Source organism: Rhinopithecus bieti, unplaced genomic scaffold (genome assembly GCF_001698545.2).
Source record: "Rhinopithecus bieti isolate Rb0 unplaced genomic scaffold, ASM169854v2 scaffold_30918, whole genome shotgun sequence".
Classification (NCBI taxonomy): domain Eukaryota; kingdom Metazoa; phylum Chordata; class Mammalia; order Primates; family Cercopithecidae; genus Rhinopithecus; species Rhinopithecus bieti.
This window is the reverse complement of record NW_016813589.1, coordinates 502,651-530,098: the sequence shown is the minus strand read 5'-3', so window position 1 is coordinate 530,098 and position 27,448 is coordinate 502,651. Positions and strand designations below refer to the sequence as shown.

The window sequence follows — 27,448 nt, the reverse complement described above, 5'->3', positions numbered from 1 at the left end:
GAAAAAAAAAAAAAAAGTCTGCGGAAGTTTCTGCTGCCTTTTCTTCAGCTATGCCCTGCCCCCAGAGGTAGAGTCTACATAGGCAGGCAGGCTTCCTTGAGCTGAGGTGAGCTCCATCCAGTTTGAGCTTCCTGGCCGCTTTGTTTACCTACTCAAGCCTCAGCAACGATGGATGCCACTCCCCAAGCTTCGCTGCCACCTTGCAGTTCGATCTCAGACTGCTGTGCTAGCAGTGAGTGAGACTCCATGGGTGTGGGACCCTCCTAGCCAGGCGCAGGATATCATCTCCTGGTGTGCTGTTTGCTAAGGCTGTTGGAAAAGCGCAGTATTCGAGTGGGAATGTCCTGATTCTCCAGGTGCCAACTGTCACGGCTTCCCTTTGCTATGAAAGGGAATTCCTGACCCCTTGCACTTCCTAGGTGAGGCGATGCCCCGCCCTGTTCCGTAGGCTGCACCCACTGTCTGACAAGCCCCAGTGAGATGAACCCAGCATCTCAGTTGGAAATGCAGAAATCATCCGTCTTCGGTGTCGCTCACGCTGGGAGCTGCAGACTGGAGCTGTTCCTATTCAGCCATCTTGGAACCTCTCGCCCTAAAAGATTTTTTTCAGCTCTTTATTTCATGTTCTATAATGTTTCTACTGAGAAGTCTTCTGCCAGACGTATTGGAGCTCCATTGTATGTTGTTTCTGTTCTCTTACTATTTTTAGGATCTTTATCTTAATGTTAATGCCTTGATGTAGACTTATTTGGGTTAAATCTTGATGTTCTATAACCTTCTTATATGTTCATATTGATCTCTTTATCTGTGTTTATTAATTTATCTGTTGTTACCGCTTTGAAAAAACTTTCTACCCTCACCTCACTTTCTATTTTCTCTTTAAGGCCAGTGACTCTTAGAGTTGCCCTTTTGAGGGTATTTTGTAGATCTTATAGGCTTGCTACATTCTTAACTCTCTTTTTATCTCCTCTGACTCTCTATTTTCGAATAGCCTATCTTCAAGCTCACTCATTATATCTTCTGCATAATTAATTATGCTGTTGAGAGACCCTGATGTATATTTCATTTTATCAATTGGATTTTTCAGCTCTAGAATTTCTATTTGATTTTATTAAATTTGTACAGTTTGTTAAATTCAGAGATGAGTCTGAATTTCTTCTCTGTTTATCTTCAGCTTCATTGAGCCAACTCAAAATAGCTTTTCTGAATACCGTGTCTTAAAGGGCACATATCTCTGTCATTCTGGGATTTATCACTGGTGCCTTAGTTTGTTTGGTAAGGTCATGTTTTCCTGGATGTTCTTAATGCTATGGATGTACATTGATTTCTGGTCATTGAAAAGTTAGATGTTTATTATAGTCTTCACACTGTGGGCTGCTTTGTACCCATTCTTCTTAAGAAGGTTTTCCAAGTATTCAATGGGAACTGACTGGTGTGATCAAAGTCTCTAGTTGCTATAGCAGTATCTGCATTAGGTGGCACCCCAAGCCTAGTAATGCTGTGACTCTTGCAGACTCACAAGTAGAGGTACTGCCTTGCTGATCTTGGGTAAAATCCAAGAGAATTCCCTGGATTACCAGGCAGAAACTCTTGTTCTCTACCCTTTCCCCTAAATGGAGTTTCTTTGCTTTGAGCTGCCTGGAGCTGGGTAAAGGTGACACAAGTACCACTGTGGCCACTACCACTGGGACTACGCTGGGTCAGACCCACAGCCACCACAGCACTAGGTCTTGCCCAAGGCCCACAGTGACTACCATCTGACTACTGCTGATGTTTACTCAGGGCCTGAGGGCTCTCCAGTAGGTGTCAGTCAGTAGGTGACAAATTTAGCCAGGCTTATGTCCTTCCCTTCATGGTGGCAAGCTATCCCCTGGGCCAGGGCCTGGAATCAGAACTCTTAGGTGTCTACTTGGTGCTCTATTCTGCTATGGCTGAACTAGCACCCAAGCCACAAGTCCTTCCCACTCTTCCTTTACCTTTCCTCATGATAGAGTGTCTTCCTGTGTTAACCACCACCCCAGGCCTGTAATGAGTACTGCCTAGATACTGCCAATGTTCACTAAAGATCCTAGGGCTCTTTAGTCATCTTGTAGTGAATGCTACCAGGCCTGGGTCTCTCCTTTTAGGGTAGTGAGCTCCCTTCTGGCCCAGGGCTGGTCTAGAAATGGCATCCAGGAGCCAAGGCCTGGAATTTGGGACCCCAAGAGCCCATCTGGTGCTCTATACCAGGAAAGAAATAGTTTTAGAAGCTAAGTTAAGGTCATTAAAATACGTTTTTATCAAGTAATTATAATCAAATCAGTTCTGGTAAGGTCCTGTAACATTCCAGTATCATTGTAAAAATATATTTCGGGATCTCTGACATCCCATTATATTATATGTTAGTCTTATTAAATTGTGATTCTTACGAGAGGAAAAGTCATATATAACCACAAAATTAGCATTTTCTTTTATTATCATTGTAGCCAAAAATTACAGCAATATTGTCAGTATCTGTGCCTTCATCTGAGAGCAAAAATTAAAAACAGGGTTTTGTTTTATTTAGAGATTCTCAAAATTGAAGAGTTGAACGAATCAAGTGGATATATCAAGTCAATATGTTATATGAAAGAATTGGAAATGAATAATTAATAGTTATAATTAGCTTTCCCATATATTTTCCTGAAAAATTTGCAGTTAAGATTTACAAACAGAAAACAAATTGTTTAAGATATTTTACATTTGGGGATGATACAGTTATTCAGACTGACTTTGGAAGTCTGTTCCTCTTAGGCTGTTCACACATTTTTATTAAGTAGCTTTTGTTATTTTAACATGTTTTATTGTAGGGTGGGCTGGGAAGGTTTCTCTGGCAAAGTATTACTGTATTTTAATGAGTTTGATGCCGCCAAATTTAAGTTGCACCATATCATTATATACTATAGTAACTGTTCAAATGTATATCATTTGTAAGATATATCCTTATTTCAGAGATATAAAACTGTGTGTGTTGGGGCAGTTTTTATAATGAGTGAAATGGGGAATTTGAGAAGCAGTCTGAGGGTGGGAAAGGAATGAGTGTGGTGACCAGGTAAGAAGGAACAGCAGTTGTAAAGGACAACCAAAGCTAGTTAAAGAAGGCCAATATGGCTGGAGCAGAGTAGACAGGGGGAAAGCAAAGTGGTAGTGAGGCCTGATTTTAGAGAGCCTTGTGGATCATCCATAAGGACTTTGACTTTAATGCTGAGTGAGATGGGAAGTTACTGGAGGCTTGAGCAGAGGAGTGGTTTGATCCTTACAACAGGATCACTTGGGCTGCTGTGTTAAGAATAGATTGTAGGAGGAAGGGATGGAAGCAGGGAAATAGAATCAGGCAGCCTTTGAAGGCTGTTGCAGGTAATCCCGATGAGAGATGCTGGTAGCTTGGACCAGAGTTACAGTGGTGGAGATTACGAAAAGCACTTGGGTTCTGGATTTCTTTTGAAGGCAGAGCTGACAAGATTTGCAGATTTGCTAATGAATTCCTATGGAGTGAGAGAAATAACAAATCAGATGATTCAGGTCAAAGCAACTGTATTGTTACCATTTACAGAAATGTGGAAGCCTGCAGGAGAAGTTGAGGTAGGCAAATCAGATGATCAGTTTTGGATTATGTTGAGAAGCCTGTTAGGCATTACAAGAAGATAATAGAGCAACTGAGTAAAAGTCTGGAGATGAGGGAAGAGGGCCCAGTTGGAGTTATGTGTATGCATGCACACATATGTGTGTATTATGTAGGGCATGTATGTGTGTGAGTTTATCATTTGATTCTTGCATCATTATTGCTTCAGAATTCCATTTTTTCCCCCTTGTGTTTAGTCTGATGATTTTATCATTAGAGGTTTTCTTCAAATGTCTGATGAGCTTTGGCTGTCTTTAACAATGAGATATAAGGAGAGATTAAGCAGCCAGCTTCTACAAAGGACTTTTGTGAGGGAAGGGAGGATAGAGTTGACCAATGGTGTAGTTTTAAGTAGCATTTTGGTTTTCAACTTTTTATTTTGAAATCTTTTCACATAGAAAAGTTGCAAGAATAATATAGGTAACTCCTGTAAGGTTCAGAATATTATGTAAATGATGCAGTGTTTTTCTCAGGGTATCACATCAGAGACATAGATAGTAGACCCTCATTTGACAGTAATTTCAATAATCCAGCAAAGGGCCAAGGGATTGTCTAGTTTTTCTGCTTTATAATTTCTGGATCTCCTTGAAACTAGAAGGTAAGGTCCATGGAATGTATGTTAAGACTGTGTAAACCGTAAGATACCATCTCACACCTGTCAGAATGGCGATTATTAAAAAGTCAAAAAACAACAGATGCTGGTAAGGTTGCAGAGAAAAGGTAACACTTATATACTGTTGGTGGGAGCGTAAATTAGTTCAACCATTGTGGAAAGCAGTGTGGGGATTCCTCACGGAGCTAAAAGCAAAGCTACCATTCAACCCAGCAATCCCATTGCTGAGTATATACCTAGAGGAATATAAATCCTTCTGCCATAAAGACACATGCACTCGAATGTTCATTGCAGCACTGTTCACAATAAAAAAAAAAAAGACATGGAGTCAACCTAAATGTCCATCAATGACAGATTGGATAAAGAAAATGTGGTACATAAACACCATGGAATACTATGCAGCCATAAAAAACAGTCATGAGGTCGTATCTTTTACAGGAATGTGGGTGGAGCTGGAAACTATTATCCTTAGCACAGTAATGCAGGAACAGTACCACGTGCTCTCAAAAGTGGGAACTAAATGGTGGGAACTCATTAACGCAAAGAAGGGAACAATGGACCCTGGGGTCTACTTGAGGGTAGAGGGTGAGAGGAGGGAGAGGAGCAGAATAGATAACTATTGGGTACTGGTTTTAGTACCTGGGTGATGAAACAATCTGTACAACAAACCCCTATGGTGCGAGTTCATCTATCTAATAAACCTTCACATGTACCCCCGAACCTAAAATAAAAGTTAAAAAAAAAAAGACTGTAAAAATCTTATTCCCTCATCATCCTTTTCTCTTATTTAGCAATTATTTATGATGCCTGCCCCACTCAATCTTAGTTTAATAATGTTTGCAAAGTAGTGATTTTTTTAATGCTGCAAACATTGCAGACTTTATCAGCCAACATTTTACTATTAAAACTCAACAAAACCCAGTCTCTTTTTTTTTTTGTCCCATTTAATAACATAGGGGACTTACCTGTTTCTGCTTAATATTAAATGTGTTAAAATCCAGTACTGTACTCATGTTTTGATGATCAAAATTGTCCCAGATTTGGCTAATGGAAGCACCTTCGAGCTGATTCCTTGGTCCATTTGACATACCCCTGTGGCTTTTTTTTTCTTTTTTTTTCTTTTTTTTCTTTTTTGGTACTTACTTTCAAGCTCAAGATTTTCTGGATTCATCTTATCTTATACCTCACCTGCCCCAGTCCTGGACCATTTCTCTGAGGAGCCTTGATTGCTTTGGATGGGGAAATAGTATTCAGATAGGGGGTAGGGAGTGACAGTTTCACTACTCAATATAGGTTTTGCCTTGATCTTTCTGTTTTGAACCCTTTTCCTCAGCTTTATTTGATAGTGCTTACTTTCAATTCAACATATCCAAATAGAAAAACTCTAGTCTTCTGCTAGAAGGGTAATTTGGTTATTTTTAGGGATAGTGTCTAAGCAGACTAATTGCTTCTAACTTTTAATCAGTTCTTTTGTTTATAGCTTCAGAGGAATCTGGAGTTTGAAAGTGCTGATTCTCATTCTTTTTATTATTTCTGTGGTTCTTTGGCACAAGTAAGATTGCATCTTATCTGTCCTCCCTCCCTGCACACTTAGGTTTCCCTAGTCACCTGTGACATCTTAATTTGCTTATTTGCTTTCAGATATCTAAAATTTGATTGAATTCTCTTTTTTTGTTGTTGTGCTATTTCTTTTCTTTTCTTTTTTCTTTTTTCTTTTCTTTTTTTTTTTTTTTTTTTTTTTTGAGGCAGAATCTTGCTCTGTCACCCAGGCTGGAATGCAGCGGCACGATCTTGGCTCACTGCAACCTCCGCCTTCAGGGTTCAAGGAATTCTCATGTCTCAGCCTCCCAAGTAGCTGGGATTATAGCTGCTGTGCCACCACACCTGGCTGATTTTTCTATTTTTAGTAGAGATGGGGTTTTGCTATGTTGGTCAGGCTGGTCTCAAACTCCTGACCTCAGATGATCTGCCCCCCTTGGCCTCCCAAAGTGCTGAGATTACAGGTGTGAACCACGGTGCCCGGCCTTTTCCTTCTAATTTTCTTATTTCTAGTTTAATGCTTTAATGCCTTTTTTTACCTTTTAAGTGGAGTTCGTTAACTGAAAGTGAATATATCAATCTGCCACCATATTTACCCACAGGTCTTATGTATTTTTAAATGAACTTTTTTTTCCTTTGACAAAAGTATTATGTATGATTTATGGAAAATACAGGTAAACAAATGAAAACAATTAGCAAATGAAAACAGTTAGCCCTACTTATATAGTTTAGAGGTAGTTACTGTTAATCCTTGATATGATTTTTTTTTTTATGTATACAAACTTGCTTATTAAAAGAGCTGGGTAATATTCCATGGAGTAGGTATCATAGTAGGCTTTTGTTGTTGTTGTTTGGTTGGTTGGGTTTTTTTTTTTTTTTGTTTTTTTTTTTTTTTTTTGTTTTTTTTTTTTACGTCTTATTAGACCTTTACTCTCATTGAAGTGACCTTCTATGAACTTATTTGTGCTATCTATCATTATGGTCGGGACATGAGGGTAAGCAATAAGGCAGTTACAAACCCCAGAAATTTTTAGAAATAACACTAAGAGGTTTTAAAGACTATGCCAGAGGAGATTTTGATAGTATCATAGTTCATGTCGTTCATGAACTAGGATGTAGTTTCATGGAAACACAACTAAGAGTAGAAAACCTAACCAATTTTACTGTATTTTATCTAAAACAAAAAACAGACTATTACTGTGTCACATACAGACTTTCAACCTGCCCTGATGTTATGGATCAGAGAAAGCCAAGTAAGGGGAGAGCCAATAAGCAGTATCAAAATGAGGGCAAGTCATTTAGAAATTTACTTATGAAGAAGGTTTACAAGAGAATATAGACTTCAGTAGAACCAACTCCCCAAATAAAAATGCTGTCAGTTTTAAAGGGGCGAAAATAAGATTCCAAAGTTTCCATCTAGTCTCTACATAGTAGGAAAAACAATGGTTTTTCATACTTTGCATATGATTATCATATCTGCAAAGGTCATCATGTATCTTCAGATAACACCTTTGCAGAAGTCAAGGATAAAGGGCTTGTTAGGGAGTCATTAAGTCATGGGGGACTTACTTCACTACCGACATAGGGAGTCAGTAGTTAAAGGAACAGCTCAAGGTTTTGTTAATTTGGGAATTTGGGGCACTTTGAAACTAAGTAAATTGACTGGATTTTTTTTCCCCATCTCAGAGTACACAGTATTTTTCCCCTTGACTTTTGAATGTGATGTGCAGGCTTTTCCATAATTACACAGAACAAGGCATCAGTTTTGCCTCCAAGGAAGGGCATTATGCATGGAAAAGAATAACCTAAGTAGTTTTCACTGTCTCCAGTGTTGTTTAGGGTAGGGAGTTCCCTGACTAGCAGAAGTATTTTATTATCCAGTTCTTATGGTTTTGATATATCCGACAAGTTACCATTTTGATTACCTAACTACCTTTGTTCTAGTTTCTTATTTTCAAGCCTTTAAATCGGATGGTAAGCATGTGTGAATAGGTGGGAGTTAGAGATTGAAATTTTAGATAAGGTGGCAAAGGAAGGGATTCACTTGAGTCAAGACCTTAAGGAAGTAACAGCTAAATAATGAATATATTTGGCGGAGAGTATTCTAGGAAGAGGAAAGAGCAACTCTGAGGTTAAGTCAGGGGTAGACTCTGAGGTTAAGTCAGGGGTATAGAATTTGTCATGGAGAACATTGAAGGACTTTGAAGAGAGGAGTGACATGATTTGATTTTCTTTTTAATAATCATTCTGTTATATATACTAAATACATGGTAATAGGTAGTGATAGGTGCAAAAAAAATAGTCATGATTTCTGTGCTCTTCTTATATCTTAACAGAGTTGGGATACAGTTATCTGAAGCCCAGTATTACAAATTGGAATCAAGAAAACAACCTCTTTAACTTACCATTTAATTCATCTACAACTTAAAATGTTTTATGCTGCCAGATTATCTAAAACATGTTTGTTTTTCCACCTGTGTTTGTGTTTTTATGTTAAATAAATAATCCCTATGAATTGATAGAGACAGATGTTATAGAGAAGCTTGTATTATTTCAAAACTAGTGTTTTTTTAAAACTTGTTTTTTTTTATTAAATAAAAAATAGGTTTTTAAAAGTATATAGCTGACATTTGAGTGCTTTTGCTATTCCAAACATTGCTCAAAATGTTTTCACTATTTGCACATACAAAATGTGGATTATCACATTCTGTCCTCTCAAAAATCCAGTGAAATAAATTTTATTGTTACCCCCACATTCATAGATAAGGAATTGGAACTTCGGAGAGTTTGAGTAAATTGCCTAAGGTTAACAAAGTTTATATACCATCTCTGACCTTTGATAGACTGGAAAGTAACATAAGCGAGTTCTATATATGAATATACTGATTCCAAGGAAAGCTAAATTAGTAATTGTTGAAAAAAGAAAAAAAAACCAAAAGGCTAATATTAAGCCCCCAAGCAGTAAAACAAGTATCTGAAAGAACAGACCTTTGGCAAGTTTAAGAAAAGGCACCCCAGGAACAGTATAATTGTCAAAGGATATGTTAATCGTGGTTTTCACCCTGTTTTGTGAAAATGCCTCAGGAGCCATTTGGTGAGAGTGGCAATGATCTTGAGGGGAAAAGAAAACAGTAGGGCTCTTCTTTCCTTCCCCATTCCCATACATTTAAACAATATGTAGGTATTAAAGTTAAGATTTGGGAAGGTGGGGCAGCAGCAGACAAGGTTCTGTCACTTAAAATGGAAATTGGGAAGACATTACACTAAATTTGGTGCTACTGGTCACTAAAAGTCTTTTCGCTCTCTTTATTTTGATCCCATGCTGAAACTTTTATATTCGATTTTTCTGGATAGGATTCTTACAAGGAGCACATTTACCAGAAAATTGAAATGTCTGGTTATCATGGCATTTGTTCCTTGCTATAAATCATTAAATTGTCAGTATGGTATTTTCATTTATACATTCCTAAATCTCATAGAAGCATCGTAGGTTAGACTTAAGAATCTCTCTATTTCTGGGGCATGGACAAGATCTAGTTTCTAGATTTGCAAAACTTTGTTTACGTGCCTTGGACTGTGGGTATTTTCCCAAGATCATACCATGTATGTTAAGTACTGGATATAGCTAGTTGGCCTCCTTTAACACCTCAGTCTTCATTGTGTCATTAGCCTGCCCAGTGGATGATAATGTCATGTGGTCTATTAGACTCCCTCAAATGGACTACATGAGATTATTAGACTCTACTAGAGGTCTCCTCTAGTAGAGGGAATCTAATAGACTACATGAGACTATCATCCACTGGGCAGGCTAAATTCATTATTAGTAAGGCTAAATTCATTATTCTTCAGATTGGATTAGTGCCAGAAATCATTTATTTTTAACTGACTTTCGTGATGTACTAAGAGAACAGCTCTTCTACTTGATTAAGGTATGGGTTCTACTGTCAGGTATTTTCATTACAACTTTATTTCACCAAACTATAACAATGATAAAGATTGACAGCCAGCCCTTTTATTTTAAAGTAACTTTTTTTTTTACATTTTAAAAAATCTATTAATTTTAAAGTTGACATATAACATGTATTTATTGTATACAACATGCTTTTTTGAAGTATATATACGTTGTGAAATGGTTAAGTCTAGCTAACAAATATATTACCTCACATAGTTGTCATTTTTGCAGTGAGAATACTGAGCATCCACTCTCAGCATTTTTCAAGAACATAGTATGTAATCATTAACTATAGTCATCATGTTGTACAATTGATCTCTTAAACTTAATCCTCCTATATAACCATGAATATGTGTCCTTCAACCAACATCTTCCTAACCCTCCTCACCTGCTAAACACTCCAGACTCTGGTAACTACCATTCTACTCTCAACTTCCAGGAGATCAACTTTTTTAAGATTCTACATATGAGGGAAATAATGCGTTATTTGTCTCTCTGTGCCAGGCTTATTTCATTTAATGCCCTCCAGAATCATTTATATTGTCAAAAATGGCAGTATTTTTTTCTTTTAAATTCCTGAATCAGTCAGATTTGGTGGCTCATGCCTATAATTCCAGCACTTTGGGAGGTCCAGACAGGAGGATCACTTGAAGCCAGGAGTTCAAGACAGCCTGAGTAGCATAGCATAGCAAGACCCTGTCCCTACAAAAAATGTAAAAAATGAGCTAGGCATGGTAGAATGCGCCTGCAGTCCTAGCTAGTGAGGTGGGTGGGGCAGGAGAATCACTTCACCCCAAGAGGTCAAGGTTGCAGTGAGCTATGATCATGCCACTACACTCCAGCCTGGGCAACAGAGCAAGACCCTGTGTCTTAAAAAAAACAGGAAAAAAAATGGCTGCATAGTATTCCATTCTGTTCATATACTATATTTTCTTTATCCATTCATCTGTTAATGGACACTGAGGTTGATTCCATATCTTAGCTGTTGTGAATAGAACTATAATGAAAGTAGGAAGTACAGATGTCTCTTCACCATGTTGATTTTATTTACTTTAGATATATACCGAGCAGTGGCATTACTGAATGATATGGTAGTTCTATTTTTAATTTTTCAAGGAACCTCCATAGTGTTTTCCTTAGTGGCTCTACTAATTCACATTACCAACAAGTGTAGGAGGATTCCCTTTTCTCCACTCTTGCCAACACTTACTGTATTTTGTCTTTTTGCTAATAGCCATTCCAACAGGAGTGAGATAATATCTCATTATGGTTTTCATTTGCATTTGCCTGATGATTTATGACATTGAGCATTTTTTCATATACCTGTTGATAATTTGTATGTTTTCTTCTGAGAAATGTTTGTTCAGGTGTTTGTGCATTTTTTTAATTGGGTTATTTGTTTTCTTGTTACTGAGTTGAGTTCCGGATATTTTTCAGATATTAATCCCTTATCAGATATATAGTTTGCAGATATTTTCTCCCATTCTGTGGGTTTTCTCTTCACTTTGTTGATTGCTTCTTTTGCTGTGCAGCAGCTTTTTAGTTTGTTGAAATCTCATCTATTTTTTATTTTGTTGCCTATGCTTTTGAGGTTTCATTCAAAAAATTCTTGCTAGACCAGTGTCATGGAGCATTGCTCCTATGCTTTCTACTAGTTTCATAGTTTTAGGTCTTATATTTCAGATTTTAATTCATTTTCAATTGAATTTTGCATATGGTGAGAAATAAGCATTTAATTTCATTCTTCTGCATGTGGATATCCAGTTTTCCTAACACTATTTGTTAAAGAGACTGTCCTTTCCCCAATGTGTGTTTTTCACATCTCGGTCAAAAATTAGTTGGTTATAAATGCACGGATTTATTTCCGGGCTCTATTCTATTATATTGGTCTGTGTGTCTATTTTTATGCTAGTTACTTGTTGATTTGACTCCTATAGTTTTGTGTAGTATATTTTGAAGTCAGGTAGTGTGACCCCCTCCAGCATTGTTCTTCTTGATCAAGATTCCTTTGGCTATTTGGAGTCTTTTGTGGTTCCACATGAATTTTAGGATTACCTTTTCTGTTTTTATGAAAAATGTCATTGGTATCTTAAGAAGGATTGCATTGAATCTGTAGATTGCTTTGGGTAGTGTAGACATTTTAACAATACAATCATGTGTCACACAGTGATGTTTCAGTCATCAGCATACCACTTTTTTTTTTTTTTGAGACGAAGTCTCACTCTGTCATAAGGCTGGAGTGCAGTGTTCCAATCTCGGCTCACTGCAACCTCCACCTCCCGGGTTCAAGCAATTCTTCTACTTCAGCCTCCCAAGTAGCTGGGACTACAGGTGTGTGCCACCATGCCCAGCTAATTTTTGTATTTTCAGTGGAGATGGAGTTTCACCATGTTGGCCAGGATGGTCTCTGTCTCTTGACCTCATGATCTGCCTGCGTCAGCCTCCCAAAGTGCTGGGATTACAGGCATGAGCCACCACGTCCGCCCAGCATACCACTTCTAAGCCAATAGTCTCATAAGGTCATAATGGGGCTGAATATTTTCTGTCACCTAATGATGGATGTAGCCATCATAAGACCACAACTTAATGCATAACGATTTCTATTTTTAGATACACAAATATTTACCCTTGTATAATAATTGTCTACAGTATTCAGTATAGTAACCTGCCATCCAGGTTTGTAGCTTGGAAGCAATAAGCTATACTGTGTAGCTTAGGTGAGTAGTAGGAGTAGTAGGCTATGCCATCTAGATATGTGTAGCTGACAAAATCACCAAACAGCATATTTCTCAGTATTCCCATTGCCAAGTGACACAAGACTGTATAAATTCTTCTAATTCATGAACATGGGATCTCGTTCCATTTATTTTTGTCTTCTGTTTCTTTCTTGAATGGTTTATAGTTTTTAGTGTAGAGATCTTTCACTTCCTTGGTTAAATTTATTCCTAAGTATTTTATTTTCTTTTTGTTACTATTCTAAATGGGATTATTTTCTTCATTTTTTCCCCCAGATAGTTCACTGTTAGTGTATAGAAATACTAATGATTTTTTTTATGTTGACTTTGTTCCCTGCAAGTTTACTGAATTCATTTATTAGTTCTGACAGTAATTTAGTGGAGTCTTTAGGGTTTTCCATATATAAGGATCATGTAATCTGCAGACAGGGACAATTTAACTTATTTCTTTGTCTTGCCTAATCGGTCTGGCTAGGACTTCTAGTACTATGCTGAATAGAAGTTGCAAGAGTCAGCATTCTTGTCTTGTTCAGGATCTTGGAGGAAAATCTCAACTTTGCCCTGTTCAGTCTATTAGCTGTGAGTTGTTGCATATGGCCTTTATTGTATTGAGGTACATTTCTTCTGTAAATAATTTGTTGAGTGTTTTTATCATGAAAGAATGTTGGATTTTGTCAAGTGCTTTTTCTGCATCTGTTGATCATATGACTTTTGTCCATCAATTCTGTTAATGTGATGTACCACATTTATTGATTTGTGTTGAACCATTGCATCCCTTGATCACGATGTTTAATTTCCATGTATTTGTGAATTTCCATGTATTTGTGAATTTTCCAAAGCTCCTCCTTTTATTGACTTCTAGTTTTATACCGTTGTGGTCAGAAAAGATACTCTGTATGATTTCAGTTTTCTTAAATTTGTTAAGATTTGTTTTGTGGTCTAGCATATGATCTATTGTGAGGAATGTCCCATATGTAGTTAAGAAGAATAATATATTCTGCAACTGAAATGTTCTGTATACATGTGTTAGGCCCATTTGGTCCAGAATATAGTTTAATTCTGATGTTTTCTTGTTAATTTTCTCTCTAGATGATCTGTCCATTGCTGAAAGTGAGGTGTTGAATTTCCCTACTATTATTGTGTGTAGTTTTTCCAGATCTGTTAATATATGCTTTATATATTTAGGTGTTCCAATGTTGGATGCATATTGTATTTGTAATTGTGATATCATCTTGCTGAATTATCAACATGTAATGACCTTTATCTCTTTTTTACAGTTTTTTACTTAAAGTCTATTTTATCTTAATAGAAGTATAGCTATTCCTGCTGTCTTTTGGTTTGAGTTGCATAGAATATCTTTTTCAATCTCTTTTCTTTCAGTATGTGTATGTTGAAATGAGTCCCTTATAGGCAATATATAGATGGATCTTTTTAAAAATCCAACCAGTCACTCTGTATCTTTTGATTGGATAATTTCATCCATTTATGTATAAGGTATTTATGTATTGATAGGTAAGGACTTAACTGCTGCCACTTGTTTCCTAATTGTTTTCCATTCTTAATGTCATTGTGGCTAAGTGATTTTCTCTAATAGTACATTTGATTCCTTGCTTTATATTTATTTATTATTTGTATTTATTGCAGGTTTTTGCTTTGTGATTACCATAAGGTTTGCAAAAAACAGTTATTTTAAACTGATAACAACCTAAAATAAACTCTTTTACTACACTGTCCCTTAATGTTTTGAATTTTTGATGTTACAATTTACATCATTATTGCATATTCTTTACCAAATTTTGAATCCAGGTTTGCAGAGTTTTCTGTTCTTATTCTTTGAATAACCTTTCTACCTGTTTGCCTTTCTCTACTCCCTCTTGAACTCTAATGACTCAAAAATTTGCTCTGTTAATGCTATCTCATAAATTCTGTAAGCTTTCTTTTATTCCTTTTCAATCCTACGTCTTTTTTTCCTGACCATATATTTTCAAATAACCTGCCTTCAAGTTCACAGATTCTTTTGCTGCTTTGCTCTCGCTATTGATGTTCTCTATCGCATTTTTCATTTTATTCATTGTATTTTTCAGCTCCAGTATTTCTGTTTGGTTTTCTTTTAATTATTATTTCAATCCATCAATTTTCTCATTCTGGTCATTTACTATTTTCTTCATTTTGTTCAGTGTTTCTGTGTATTTTCTTGAAGTTCATTGAGCTTCCTTAAAATAGCTATTTGAATTATTTGTCAGACTTTTGAGACATCTCCATCTCTGTTAGGTTTGTCATTGGAAGTTTATTTTGTCTATTTGATAAGGTCATGTTTCCCTGCCTGATTGTTCTTGATCCTTGCTGTTGTGCATCTATATCTGCATGTTGAAGAAGTAGGTACTTATTGGAATGTTTGCAGCCTGGCTTTGTCTGGCTCTTTATCAGTAAGCCTGTTGTTAGATCCTGGGCAAGTCATCTGGTATGATCTCTAAGCCCATGACCGTTGCAACTGTTACAGCATTAGGCTTTCTACACCCAGAATTACCATGGTCAGCATAACAAGAGACTAGAATCTGTTGTTACCATGGCTGGCACAGCTCTGGGGTGCATCTGAAAATCATGAGGCCTACCTGTTACTGAGGTTTGACTGAAACCTGAGGCTGCTGTCATCATCCAGCAGTGATGGGAGCCAGAGATTGAGTACATTTTGTGAGGGCTACAGTTTGCCACCCGTCACTGGGATAGGTGAGAAGATTCAGTTCACAGATACCAACCTGGATTCAGTCACCATGGGGAGTCTGCCTGGCACTGCATTTTTACTGTGTCAGGCCCAATATTAGGGACCAAGGGAAAATCCTACACTTCTCTTTTTTTCCCCAGGCAGAGGAGATATCTCTGCGTTCTGCTGAGTAGGATTGTGGGAGGGTTGACACAGATACTGTAAAATTATTGTTTCTACCCTCTTCAATGGGTATTTTCTTATTAGTATGCCATAAACAGGTATTATGAACTTTCACTTGGTTTTCTTAGCTCTTTTGAAGATGTTTTCATGCATGGATAGTTATTCAAAATGATGTTTCTTGAGGGGATGATCACTGGAGAGTCCTCTTTCTCCATCTGGCTCTGCCTTCTTATAACATTAATTTGTTTCATTACAAAAGTAATGCCTATCCATTATCAAACTCTTACCAAATATAAAAATTTCTAAAGAAGAAAACCACTTGTAATTCTGACACTAAGGGCCAACCGCTTTTTGCATTTTGTTGAATTTTAAGTTTTCACTTAAAATTTTGTAAAATTTTGAAGTAATTGTACATTCTTAAAATATTGTAAAATGGAATAAATGGGTTCCATTTATTCATCCAGTTTCTATCTATGGTCTGATTTTACATAGCTATAGTAAAATATCAAAAACAGGACATTAACATTGGTACAACTCACCTTAATTTATATTTTAACCAGTTTTACATATACTAATCTGTGCATCTGTGTAGTTCTGTGCAATTTTATCACTTAGATTCTTGTAACAATCACGATCAAATTACAGAACTGTTTTACCGCCCCAGAAATTTCTTATGCTACCTCTTTTTTTTTTTTTTTTTTTTTTTTTTTTTTTTTGAGATAGGGTCTCACTCTGTTGCCCAGGCTGGAGTGCTATGGCACAATCTTGGCTCACTGCAGCCTCTGCCTCTCTGGTTCAAGTGGTCCTCCGGCCTCAGCCTCCCAAGTTGCTGGGACTACAGGCATGCACCACCATGCCCAGCTAATTTTTGTATTTTTGGTAGAGATGGGGTTTCGCCATGTTGACCAGGCTAGTCTTGAACTCCTGAACTCAAGCAATCTGCCTGCTTCAGCCTCCCAAAGTGCTAGGATTACAGGCGTGAGCTACCACGTCCAGCTTCTTATGCTACCTCTTTATAGTTACAACTTTCTCCCTTCACTCTAATCCCTAACCACTGGAAACCACTAAACTGTTCTGCAGTCCTATGATTTTATTATCTTGAGGATTTTATAAAAGTGGAATCATACAGTATATAGCTTTTTGAGATTGGCTTATTTCACTCAGCGTAATTTCCTTGAGAATCTACTAAGTTGTTGAATGTATCAATAATTGGTTCCTTTTTATTGCTGAGTAGTATTCTATCTCTGTACCACAGTTTAGGCATTCACCAATTGAAGGACATTTGGGTTGTTTCCAGTTTGGGGTTGTTACAAATAAAGCTTTTATGAATATTTTTCTGTATGTTTTTGTGTGGACATTAGTTTTCTGAATGTTATGCTCAGCATTCAACAGAGAGGGTCACCTGGAACCAAAAACCACATTAGGTATTTTAGCAGAAAGTGTTTAATATAGGAAATTGTTCAGATAGTTGTGGGAGAAGTGAAATAATAAAAGAAAAACATTGAGGTAATACAGAAGTGATAATTGCAAGGAGGACCAGCTTCTACTTCTTAGACTACAGGAACAAAGGGAAGTGGTTTGGGTTATCAGAACCCGTAAGTCTGGAGGGATAGTCCTGCAGAGGTGGGACTCAGAAGAAAAGTTGCTGCCTGCTGGTGTTTGTACCATTACCTTAGGACCCTCCTGGAATGAGACTTAATAAACCTCTGAGCTGAAAGGGCCACCTAGCTGATGAGTACTTTTGAAACTCAGAGAAAGGATCTCTGAAGAGTTGAGGCTCAGCTGGAGAGGGTTGCTCTTTATCTGCTGTTGTTGTCTCAGAAGCTTAAAGGAAATGCTTGGTGCAGCTGGGTCTCGGACATCTAGAAGGGGAATTATAGCTCGTGTAACATATACTCTAATATCCCACTAATCTGTAAAGGAAATCTTGTGGAGTGACACCTCATACAATTAAGAAGTGGCCCGTGCATAGCTTGTACTGGAACCTCTGAGGTGTCTAGATGAAGCTGGTCCAAGGAGTTTTAAAAGAACCTTTTGAGTGGAACTGACTGCCACTGCCAGGGCTAAGGACTTTTGCTGGGCAGATACTGATGGAAACAGTATGCAGACAGCAATGTGCAAGTTTCTTCTATCTTGTTCCTGGCTTCTAATCCTTATCTAATGTCCCACATTGACAGCACCTAGTAAAACGGGGCTGGCAAAGGAGAAATGTAGTTTGCAGCATTCCAGTTCCAGTAGCACAAAACAGTATAGAAGGGTGGATTTAAGAGAGATAATAGGTTGTTAAGTGGCATTATCAAAATCCTCTTTTTGCTTTTGAGGAATTCCCCACTATATGAGTGGAAGGTCTCCTTCAAATGATCTATAAAGACCAGATACTTAATTGCTTCCTCCATCCTACAATCTCCTATCTTGTTAACTCCCCTTAGTTAGGGCATATGGGCATATGAATTAGGCCTAACCTATCAGACTGTTGCTCTGTCCTTCTCTATCCCCCACCCCCCTTTTCCTTGTTTTCCTCTCCAGCCTTACTTTGATTCTGTAACAGGACCAATATAGAGAATCAGAAGACAGGAAATTTTTCTTCTTACAGTGCTGGCAGCAGGAGCATGCAGTTTCCAGTAGAAGCAGTGCCAGTAGTGGCTTACAAGGTCCAGAAGTGGAAGCAGCCCTGTTCATACAAATGACACCTGTGGTGCAGTCCCAGCAGGGTTTTTGTTGCCTAGTCTACCCTGGCTCCTTTCCGTTTTCTGATATCAGTTCTTTGTATTTCTTAGCAATGTGAACTGCCTAATAACTTCTAAATGAATTCCTTTTCTTAAGTGAGCAAGAATCAATATCTGTGGCTTACAATTTAGAGCACTGATTGATTCATCTTGTTTGAACCTAATAGGATTTATTTAACTGTCTCGTTGAATAAAGAAATTCTAATGCTTTGTGTTTATTTGTAAAAACAGAAAAGAGAGATGCTAGACTTAGACGGTTTTAACTCTTTGGCCTTCACAAGTGTTTGGCAGGATATTTGGAAATTATCAGATATCCTACTGTCAGGGTAGAATCGGGTCAAATCTCCATTGTGATGGTAGTGCTAGGTGTCTATAACTCTAACAGAAAAATCAGCAACCCATTTTTCTGACTGGTAGAACCTGGGAAAGTTACTTGCTATAACCAAGGCTATTAGAAAGCAAGTTGAAACTTCGAAAAAAGAGAGAGCTAGAGGAAGGGATCTCAAAATCGTATATATAAACTCTCCAAGTCTCTGGTTGACTCCTGAACCATGCTTGTGTGCACCTGACTGAGAGCAGTCTGAACCATGATCTCAGGCACTGTCCATCATGGCAGAGATGTGAGAGAGCTAAAACTCCGTTAAAGAAAACCTGCCATCATTTTAGCTGTAGGAACCAGGCAAAAGAACCTAGATAGTAAGGAGATAATCCCAAATTACAGTGCCAGAGAAAGAGAACCTAAAATTCTGAGTATAAAACTGGGCCACGTGCAGTGGCTCACCACCTGTAGTCCCAGCACTTTGGGAGGTCGAGGCAGGTGGGTTGTGTGAGTCCAGGAGCTTGAGACCAGTGCCTAGGCAATGTGGCAAGACCTTGTTTCTACAAAAAATACAGAAATTATCCAGGTGTAGTATCATGCATCTGTGGTCTCAGCTACTCCAGAGACTGAGGTGGGAGGATCATGTGAGCCCAGGAGGTAGAGGTTGCAGTGAGCCAAGATTCCACCACTCCAGCCTAGGTGACAAAGTGAGACACTGTCCAAAAAAAACAAACAAAAAAAGAAAAAAAAAAAAAAAAAACACTGCTCAGGTCTTTACCAGACCTCCCTGGGCAGCATAGCAAGTTTGGGCCCTAGCCTTCTGGGTGCCAAGAAGGGGAAAGAGGCCTTTAATATGAAGACTTTTGTTTATTTGCTTCCCTTCACCCCCACCCCCCATAGCACTCTGTACCCTATTCTGTGTAAGAATGTCTGATTCGGCTGGGCGCGGTGGCTCAAGCCTGTAATCCCAGCACTTTGGGAGGCCAAGACGGGCGCGATCACGAGTCAGGAGATGAGACATCCTGTTACACAGTGAAACCCCGTCTCTACTAAGAAATACAAAAAACTAGCCGGGCGAGTGGGGCGGCGCTGTAATCCCAGCTACTCTGAGCCTGAGACAGGAGAGATGCGTAGACGGGCGGAGCGTGGGGGCTCAGTGAGCTGACGATCCGCCACTGCCACTCCATCCTGGGCCGAGACAGAGCGGACAGCACATCTCAAAAAAAAAAAAAAAGCAAGAATGTCTTGATTCAGTCTGTCCGCGAGCGTGGAGAGTGAGGCCTCTAAGTTACTACTGCCGGTATGGGGGACGTAGTCAGCCATGCTTAGGATGGACATGTAGCGTTTCAGCGCGTCTAGTGCCACCTTTAATACCAGTCTGCCTCTCAGCTCTCATCCCATGCTGCCTTAACCTCTAGTGCTACCTGATGCCCCCAGTTCCTTTATATCTCCAGTGTTACGTGCAAATTGGCTTGATTCTTTTGTCTTCTTTTCCCTTGTAGATTTTTAATTTTCAGTTTTCTCAGGCTTGTGAAACTGGTCCAGTTTTCCTATAGAACTGATGTTTATGGTTTCTTTCTTTCTTTCTTTTTTTTTTTTTTTTTTTTTTTTTTTTTTTTTTTTTGAGGCGGAGTCTCGCTCTGTCGCCCAGGCTGGAGTGCAGTGGCCGGATCTCGGCTCACTACAAACTCTGCCTCCCAGGTTCACGCCATTCTCCTGCCTCAGCCTCCCAAGTAGCTGGGACTACAGGCGCCCGCCACCTCGTCCGGCTAGTTTTTTTTTTATTTTTTAGTAGAGACGGGGTTTCACTGTGTTAGCCAGGATGGTGTCGATCTCCTGACCTCGTGATCCGCCCGTCTCGGCCTCCCAAAGTGCTGGGATTACAGGGTTGAGCCACCGCGCCCGGCCAGATGTTATTCTTTTGCATGTTATTCTTTTGCATAAACCTAGCTCTTGACCTTTCCAGTTTTGAAACTTGAGAAAGTTACATTTGTCTTATCTGAATTCCTTTCTCAGGAAGCCAACCATCAGGCCTCCCGGGTGGTATCAAAGAACTGAAAACTTACCAGATCACTGCATCTGGACAGTGAAATGCCAGAACTCTTACCTGGCATGAGTGCCTAACCAACCACCTGCTTCCTATTGAGCAACTCCTTTTCCTTACCCCTTCGTAATTCTTATGTTTCCACACATGGTTATATTTCTTCCCTGCTCTATAGACCCCTAATTTTAGTTAGTCAGGGAGATGGATTTGAGACCTCCCATCACAACTTTAGCACCCTATTAAAGCCTTCTTCCCTAGCAGTAATCATTGTCTCAGTGATTGGCTTGCTGTGTTGTGAGCAGCAGGACCTAGACCAAACCCCTGGTATTTTGGTAACACCTTTTAAGTCATTTACCACATTCCAATTGTGAATTTTGCTGATAAGTTTTTTCTTTTTCTTTTGGACATTTATGTTTCTTTTGTTCCTATGAGGTTATTTTGGTAGGGAATGGATATAAGTGCCATGGATTTATTCACCTTTTGAAATATTTTTGTCCTTAACAGTGAATGTTGACATGAGAAAATATGGAACCCACCTTTTATGTATGTCTTTTCCTGTAGCATGCATTCTTAGTGGTGGTGATACTTGGTTCTTGAGAAGGGGTGAAATCTTAGATAAAACAATGGTTTATGGCCCCCAAAATTCTAATGGACAAAAATCTTATCCTTAGTATTTAATTTTGGGGTACAGGGTGTGATAATGCAAAAAGCTTAAGAAACAGTGTCCTACAGCATTTTCTTTATTCTTGAAATTAATTAACCTTACAGAATATATATTCGTATTGATCTTTCTGTGTCTGTTTTTCCTGGGCATAGTGTGTCTTTCTGTTATGTGTGTTATATTCTCATGTTTGAAAACACCAGCTAAAGTATTTTATCTGCTTTATCTCCTTTGATACTCTACATTATTATATTTCTTGCATTTTGTGCTTTTCTCAAATCTGTTTAACATGTCCATCCCTTTTTTTTTTTTTTTTTTTGAGACAGAGTCTTACTCTGTCGCCAGGCTGGAGTACAAGTGGCATGATCTCAGCTCACTACAAGCTCCACTTCCCGGGTTCACGCCATTCTCCTGCCTCAGCCTCCCGAGTAACTGGGACTACAGGCGCCCGCCACCACGCCCGGCTAATTTTTGTATTTGTAGTAGAGACGGGGTTTCACCATGTTGCATAAGATGGTCTCGATCTCTTGACCTCGTGATCCGCCCACCTCGGCCTCCCAAAGTGCTGGGATTACAGGCGTGAGCCATCCATGACTTTTTAAACCTGGCTTTTTGTTGTTGCTTCCCCCATTTTAACTCTGTTTTTTGTTTTGTTTTGTTTTGTTTTTTAACTTAGCTCTGTCAGCCCTCTTTTCATCACTTGTCACCTTAGTTCTTCTTTAAACTTTTTAGTCTTTTTTTCCTTTAGATGAGGGGTCCCCAAACCCCAGGCCACAGACCAGTACCAGTCCATGGAACCAGACCGCACAGCAGGAGATGAGTGGCAGGCAAGCCAGCATTACCTCCTGAGCTCTGCCTCCTGTCAGATCAGCAGCAGCATTAGATTCTCATAGGAGTGTGAACACTATCATGAACTGTGTATGTGAGGGATCTAGGTCGCACACTCCTTATGAGAATCTAATGCCTGATGATCAAGGTGGAACAGTTTCATCCCGAAACCATTCCCCGCAACCTGTCTGTGGAAAAACTGTCTTCCATGAAGCTGATCCCTGGGGCCAAAAAGTTTGTGGACTGCTGCCTTAGGTCATATCTTATATTTATCACCTCTCAGTGTGTTCCATCTAATTTTGGCCTCTATCCTACATTTGTTTCTTTCTGATAATTACCTGTCAGCACCAAGGCAAGGAGGATAAGACCAGTGAGGGACTTACCTCAATCACAAAATTTAAGGAAGCAAGAAAAAGCTCAGTAATCAAGATAAATATTTCATTGCAATATTTTTTAAAGGACTAAATTACTGTGTAATGAGCAAAATATCAAAATTTTTAATAAAGACAGGATTGGTTATTGAATGAAACAATCTGTTATAAGTTTGGGGCACATACATGTGTGTAATATAGTGATGTGAGCTTTATTGCGTAACACATCCTCTTAACCAAATCTGTCATTTTCTTTGCCCTGCAAACTCTTCTCTCGGTTTTTTTTTTTTTTTTTTTTTTGAGACGGAGTCTTGCTCTGCCACCCAGGCTGGAGTGCAGTGGCCGGATCTCAGCTCACTGCAAGCTCCGCCTCCCGGGTTCACGCCATTCTCCTGTCTCAGCCTGCCGAGTAGCTGGGACTACAGGCGCCCGCCTCATCGCCCGGCTAGTTTTTTGTATTTTTTAGTAGAGACGGGGTTTCACCGTATTAGCCAGGATGGTCTCGATCTCCTGACCTCATGATCCGCCCGTCTCGGCCTCCCAAAGTGCTGGGATTACAGGCTTGAGCCACCGCGCCCGGCCTTCTCTCGGTTTTTTTCCACTTTGTTGAGATGTAAAACTTCTGTGTTATTCACAGACTTTCTACACCACTTACAGTTCATGCTTTTCTCTTCTGTGCCACGTAGGCTTCCGATCATTGATGGTAGAAATGGCTCCCTTGTCTGCATAGGAAGGTGTTTGCGAGAGAAAATGGTGAATTGTGAGCTATATGTTTTTTTATTTTTCTAAAGCTTTAATAAGGATATTTAACAGTACAAAATGTGAAACATTTTGAGAAATACTGGCTGGAAATATAATGGGAATGATCATGGAGTAAAAGTTTAAAACTCCTGGGCTACTTACAGCAAGAGACTGATCATCTGCTTTACTTTCTTTATTTGGTTCTTTAGATCAGCATTTCCCAATCTTTTTGGCACCAGGGACCAGTTTCATAGAAGTGGGGATGGTTTTGGGATGAAACTCTTCCACCTCAGATCATCAGCCATTAGATTCTCAAAAGGAGCAAGCAAGCAACCTAGATCCTTTGTATGCACAGTTCATTGTAGGGTTCCTGCTCCTATGAGGATCTAATGCTGCTGCTGATCTGACAGGAGGCAGAGCTCAGGTAGTAATGCTTGCTTGCCTGCTGCTTACCTCCTGCTGTGTGGCCCAGTTACTAACAGCCCATGGACTGGTACTGGTTTGTGACCCAGAGTTTGAGGACTCCTGCTTTACGTAGCATATGTTTCATTTCCTCCAAGAAGCTATTCTCAATAATTAGACTTGATTCTTAAGATGCCTGGATATTTAGAATTAAGTTAAATTTATGATCATTATTTATGAATGTTGCTTGTTATCGCTTACGTCTTTCTGTATTTATAATTACTGAAGCAGGATATGCATTGTTTTTCCCTTTTGCTTCTTTCTAGCACACTCTACTTCTCACTGTAGTCTTATTATTGTCTAGCACATACTGATTCAGGAAATTTAACTTGAGTCCTTTAATCAGTCAGAACCATGATTTCTTATCTTAATCTTAAAAGAGAAGTTGTTTCATAGCCTAAAGAAAATGGTAGAGTTAGTTTATATTGTTTTGCTAAATAAACTGACGAGATAAAAGTGGATGTTGTTAAGGGAGGGAGAGAATAAACAATAAACCCTGGGAGGAGTACAAGATGTAAATTCTGTTGAGCAAATAAGTTCGCTGTTGTGTTGCCCAGAGCGGATTCTTTTCCCTCCAAGGTTAAGAATCTTTTCAGGAGAGGATATTGATTGACTGTCTCTACTGTATCTGATGGAAAAAGAGGTGGGAAATGTAATGTATTCCTGTCATATTATAATTCATTTGTTGAGATTAAAAACAAGGATGTAAAACACTCATTTTATATATTCTTAAGAGTCAAGAGCACTGAATCAAAAAGTTGACATTTTCACTAAATGTTTACACCTTAATGCAGAGTATTCTGTAGATAGCTCACATAGATCTTATGTAATATTCATTTTATTTTTTCCTTTAGCTAGAAGTGCTCTTGGTTGTTACTATCAAAGACATGTAAAAGCCTGGAAGTTAATTTTAGATACTTAAAGGGAAATGTTAACATTATTTTTACCTTGCTTTGTTAAATTTCATAAGATTTGATAAATAAGATATCAAGAATAATGAAATAAAATTATTAATGGGCATTTACTTTTGAATAATGAAGTAAGAAAAAAGTAGTAAATCTATATTCTGAAACTTATTTTGGCCTTAAAAAAAAATTCTGCTTTTAGCTCGGCACAGTAGCTCGTGCCTGTAACTGCAGCAACATGAGAGGCCAAGGTGAGAGGATTGTTTGAGGCCAGGAGTTTGAGACCAGCCTGGACAACATAGCAAGGCTCCATCTTTTTGCTTTATTTTCTTTTTTTGGGGGGACGTAGGTCTCGCTCTGTCACCCGGGCTGGAGAGCGGCGCGATCTTGGATCACTGAAACCTCAGCCTCCCGGGTTTAAGCAATTCTCTGCCTCAGCCTCCCAAGTAGATGGGATTACAGACACCCATCACCATGCCCAGCTAATTTTTGTATTTTTAGTAGAGACAGGGTTTCACCATCTTGGCTGGGCTGGTCGTGAATCCTGACCTTGTGATCCACCCACCTTGGCCTCCCAAAGTGCTGGGATTACATGCGTGAGCCACCGCGCCTGGCCAGCAAGGCTCCATCTTTAAAAAAATTTAAAAATTTAGCAGGGCATGGTGGTGTGTGCCAGTAGTCCCAGTTGGGAAGAGTGAGGATCACCTGAGCCCAGGAGTTTGAGGCTGGAGTGAGCCTATGTTCCTGCCATTGCACTCCAATGTGGGCAATAGAGCAAGACCCTCACCTCAAAAGTAAATAAAAAGTTATCCTTTTCATGGTGTTCTCACTAGTTAACTCAAAGCATTTGATGAAAATATTAGCTCTGTTTTAGAAGTAGATGTTTGTAGCATATGTGACAACTCTTTTGTAAGAGTAGTGAGTGAAATTTGGCTTTTGGTAACTGTGCCTTTGTACATTCTTATCTGAGACATCTTCAGATAAGTTATATGAATAGAAAAATAAAGAGTAACAAGTCTCCCACTAGCACAGAATATGTTCATGTTTTGGCTTTGGGGTATAACACTTCTAAGGATATAATTAGCTTTGCTTTTCATTTTCTACTTTTTCTCCACAGCCTCATGATTTTGATGAATGTCGATTTGATATTAGTGTAAATGATAGTGTTTGGTATCTTCGTGCTCAGGATCCAGATCATAGACAGCAATGGATAGATGCCATTGAACAGCACAAGGTAAGATCCCTGATGTTTACCTGTCCATGGAGGACTAGGTAAGAGATTGTTGACAATGTCTCAAAAAAATATTGACATGTGACATTAGTTACTGAAACATTGAACGTTACTTGGGTGGTAAAGATTAAAGCAGTTCATATGTAAATTTTTGAAATAATTTTATCTTTAACACTTTAGTTGTACTAAGGGTATTTGCTATAATAAATATTATTCGGCTGGGCGTGGTGGCTCACGCCTGTATTCCCAGCACTTTGGGAGGCCAAGGCAGGTGGATCAACTGAGGTCAGGAGTTCAAGATCAGCCTGGCCAACATGGTGAAACCCCCTTTCTACTAAAAGTACAAAAATTAGCTATGCTTAGTGGCGAGCACCAGTAATCCCACCTACTCAGGAGGCTGAGGCAGTAGAATTGCTTGAATCTGGGAGGCGGAGGTTTCAGTGAGCTGAGATTGCACTATTGCACTCCAGCCTGGACGACAGAGCAAGACTCCGTCTCAAAAAAAGAAAAGATAAATATTGTTCCTTGTTAACTAAAACAAAAATATGCCCTTTTTCATAAAACATATTTCGATTTTTTATTTATGATTTGCTTCATAATAAATACCTTTTTTATGATCTAAAGAAAAGGATTTTGAAATAACATTGGATTGTAAAACCCTAACTTGTAAAAGCTTCAGTGTTTATTTTGTTATAACTCTTTGGGTAAATTCTTAGTACGAACATTTGTAAATCAGTTATTCTTTGTAAATGTGAGGCTATCTAATTATAAACCTGTAGAAAGTCTTATTATATAAATATATAAGGTACATTCATATAATTTAAAGCTTGTCTTTGACTTCTGTTAATAAATATTAAGTAGACTAAAGAAATATATTAATAAATATGTATTATTAGCTAATTTAGTAATACCATGATAAAACAAAGAACAGAGAAAGTTCTAAATCCACCATATCATTCTTGAGTATAACTTTAGAGAAGTTTTGCTTCTTTACATACTTGCCTGTACTTGTTCGTTTGAGTTTCACTGAGTTGTAGTTGAAACACTACGACTGTTTTGGTTATTTTTAACAGGCACAAAACATACACACACACACACACACACACACACACACACACACACACCCCTACACCCCTACACCCGAGAAAACCAGTCTGGCCTGAAAAGAAAACTAACACAATTGATAAAGAAGTATGTGATTGTGAAATCTCAGGTACTGTTTTGGTTATTTTTAACAAGCACAAAACACAACACACACACACACACACACACACACACACCTACACCCATACACCCAAGAAAAACCAGTCTCACCTGAGATTGCATACTACTTTATCTAGTCGTATTAGCTTTTCTTTCTTGGTTTATTAAGATTTCTACCAGCCTAAATAAAATTGACTGTTACCTGTCTTTTTTTGTTTTAGCTTTAGGACTATATATTTAAACTTTAGTGTTAAGTTTTTAAAACATTTTCTAAGTCTTAGTTATCTTGGTAATGTTACTTCAGAAAAGTCTAAATATGGAAAAAAATTATTGTTTTTCTATTATTTAAAAGAGAAATGAGCTGGTATTCAAAAAATCTCAATGCTCTGGAGCCAGGCCATACATGCAGCCTCTGCCATGTATGACATGTGTGAGCTTAGCCGTGGTAATTAACCTCTTCTTAGTGTTTATTCTCAGCTGTCAATGTTGGTACTTCCGCTCAAAGTTGTAGTAAGACATAAATGAGATAATATGGAAAGTTTCTTACCAGAATGACTGATATATTTGCCCATTTATGGCATATAGGAAAAGCAA

The 27,448-nt window shown here is 38.5% G+C and overlaps 1 protein-coding gene across 3 annotated transcripts in view; it reads left to right on the top strand.

The window, feature by feature from the left end:
* The window catches only part of CERT1 (ceramide transporter 1), a 150,024-nt gene that overhangs the window by 32,132 nt on the left and 90,444 nt on the right, over nucleotides 1-27,448 (top strand). For all 3 annotated transcript variants that reach the window (XM_017848719.1, XM_017848718.1, XM_017848720.1), the window contains exon 4: nucleotides 25,538-25,654. In XM_017848719.1, the coding sequence (XP_017704208.1) occupies nucleotides 25,538-25,654 (117 nt within the window). The remainder of the gene's footprint in view (nucleotides 1-25,537; nucleotides 25,655-27,448) is intronic.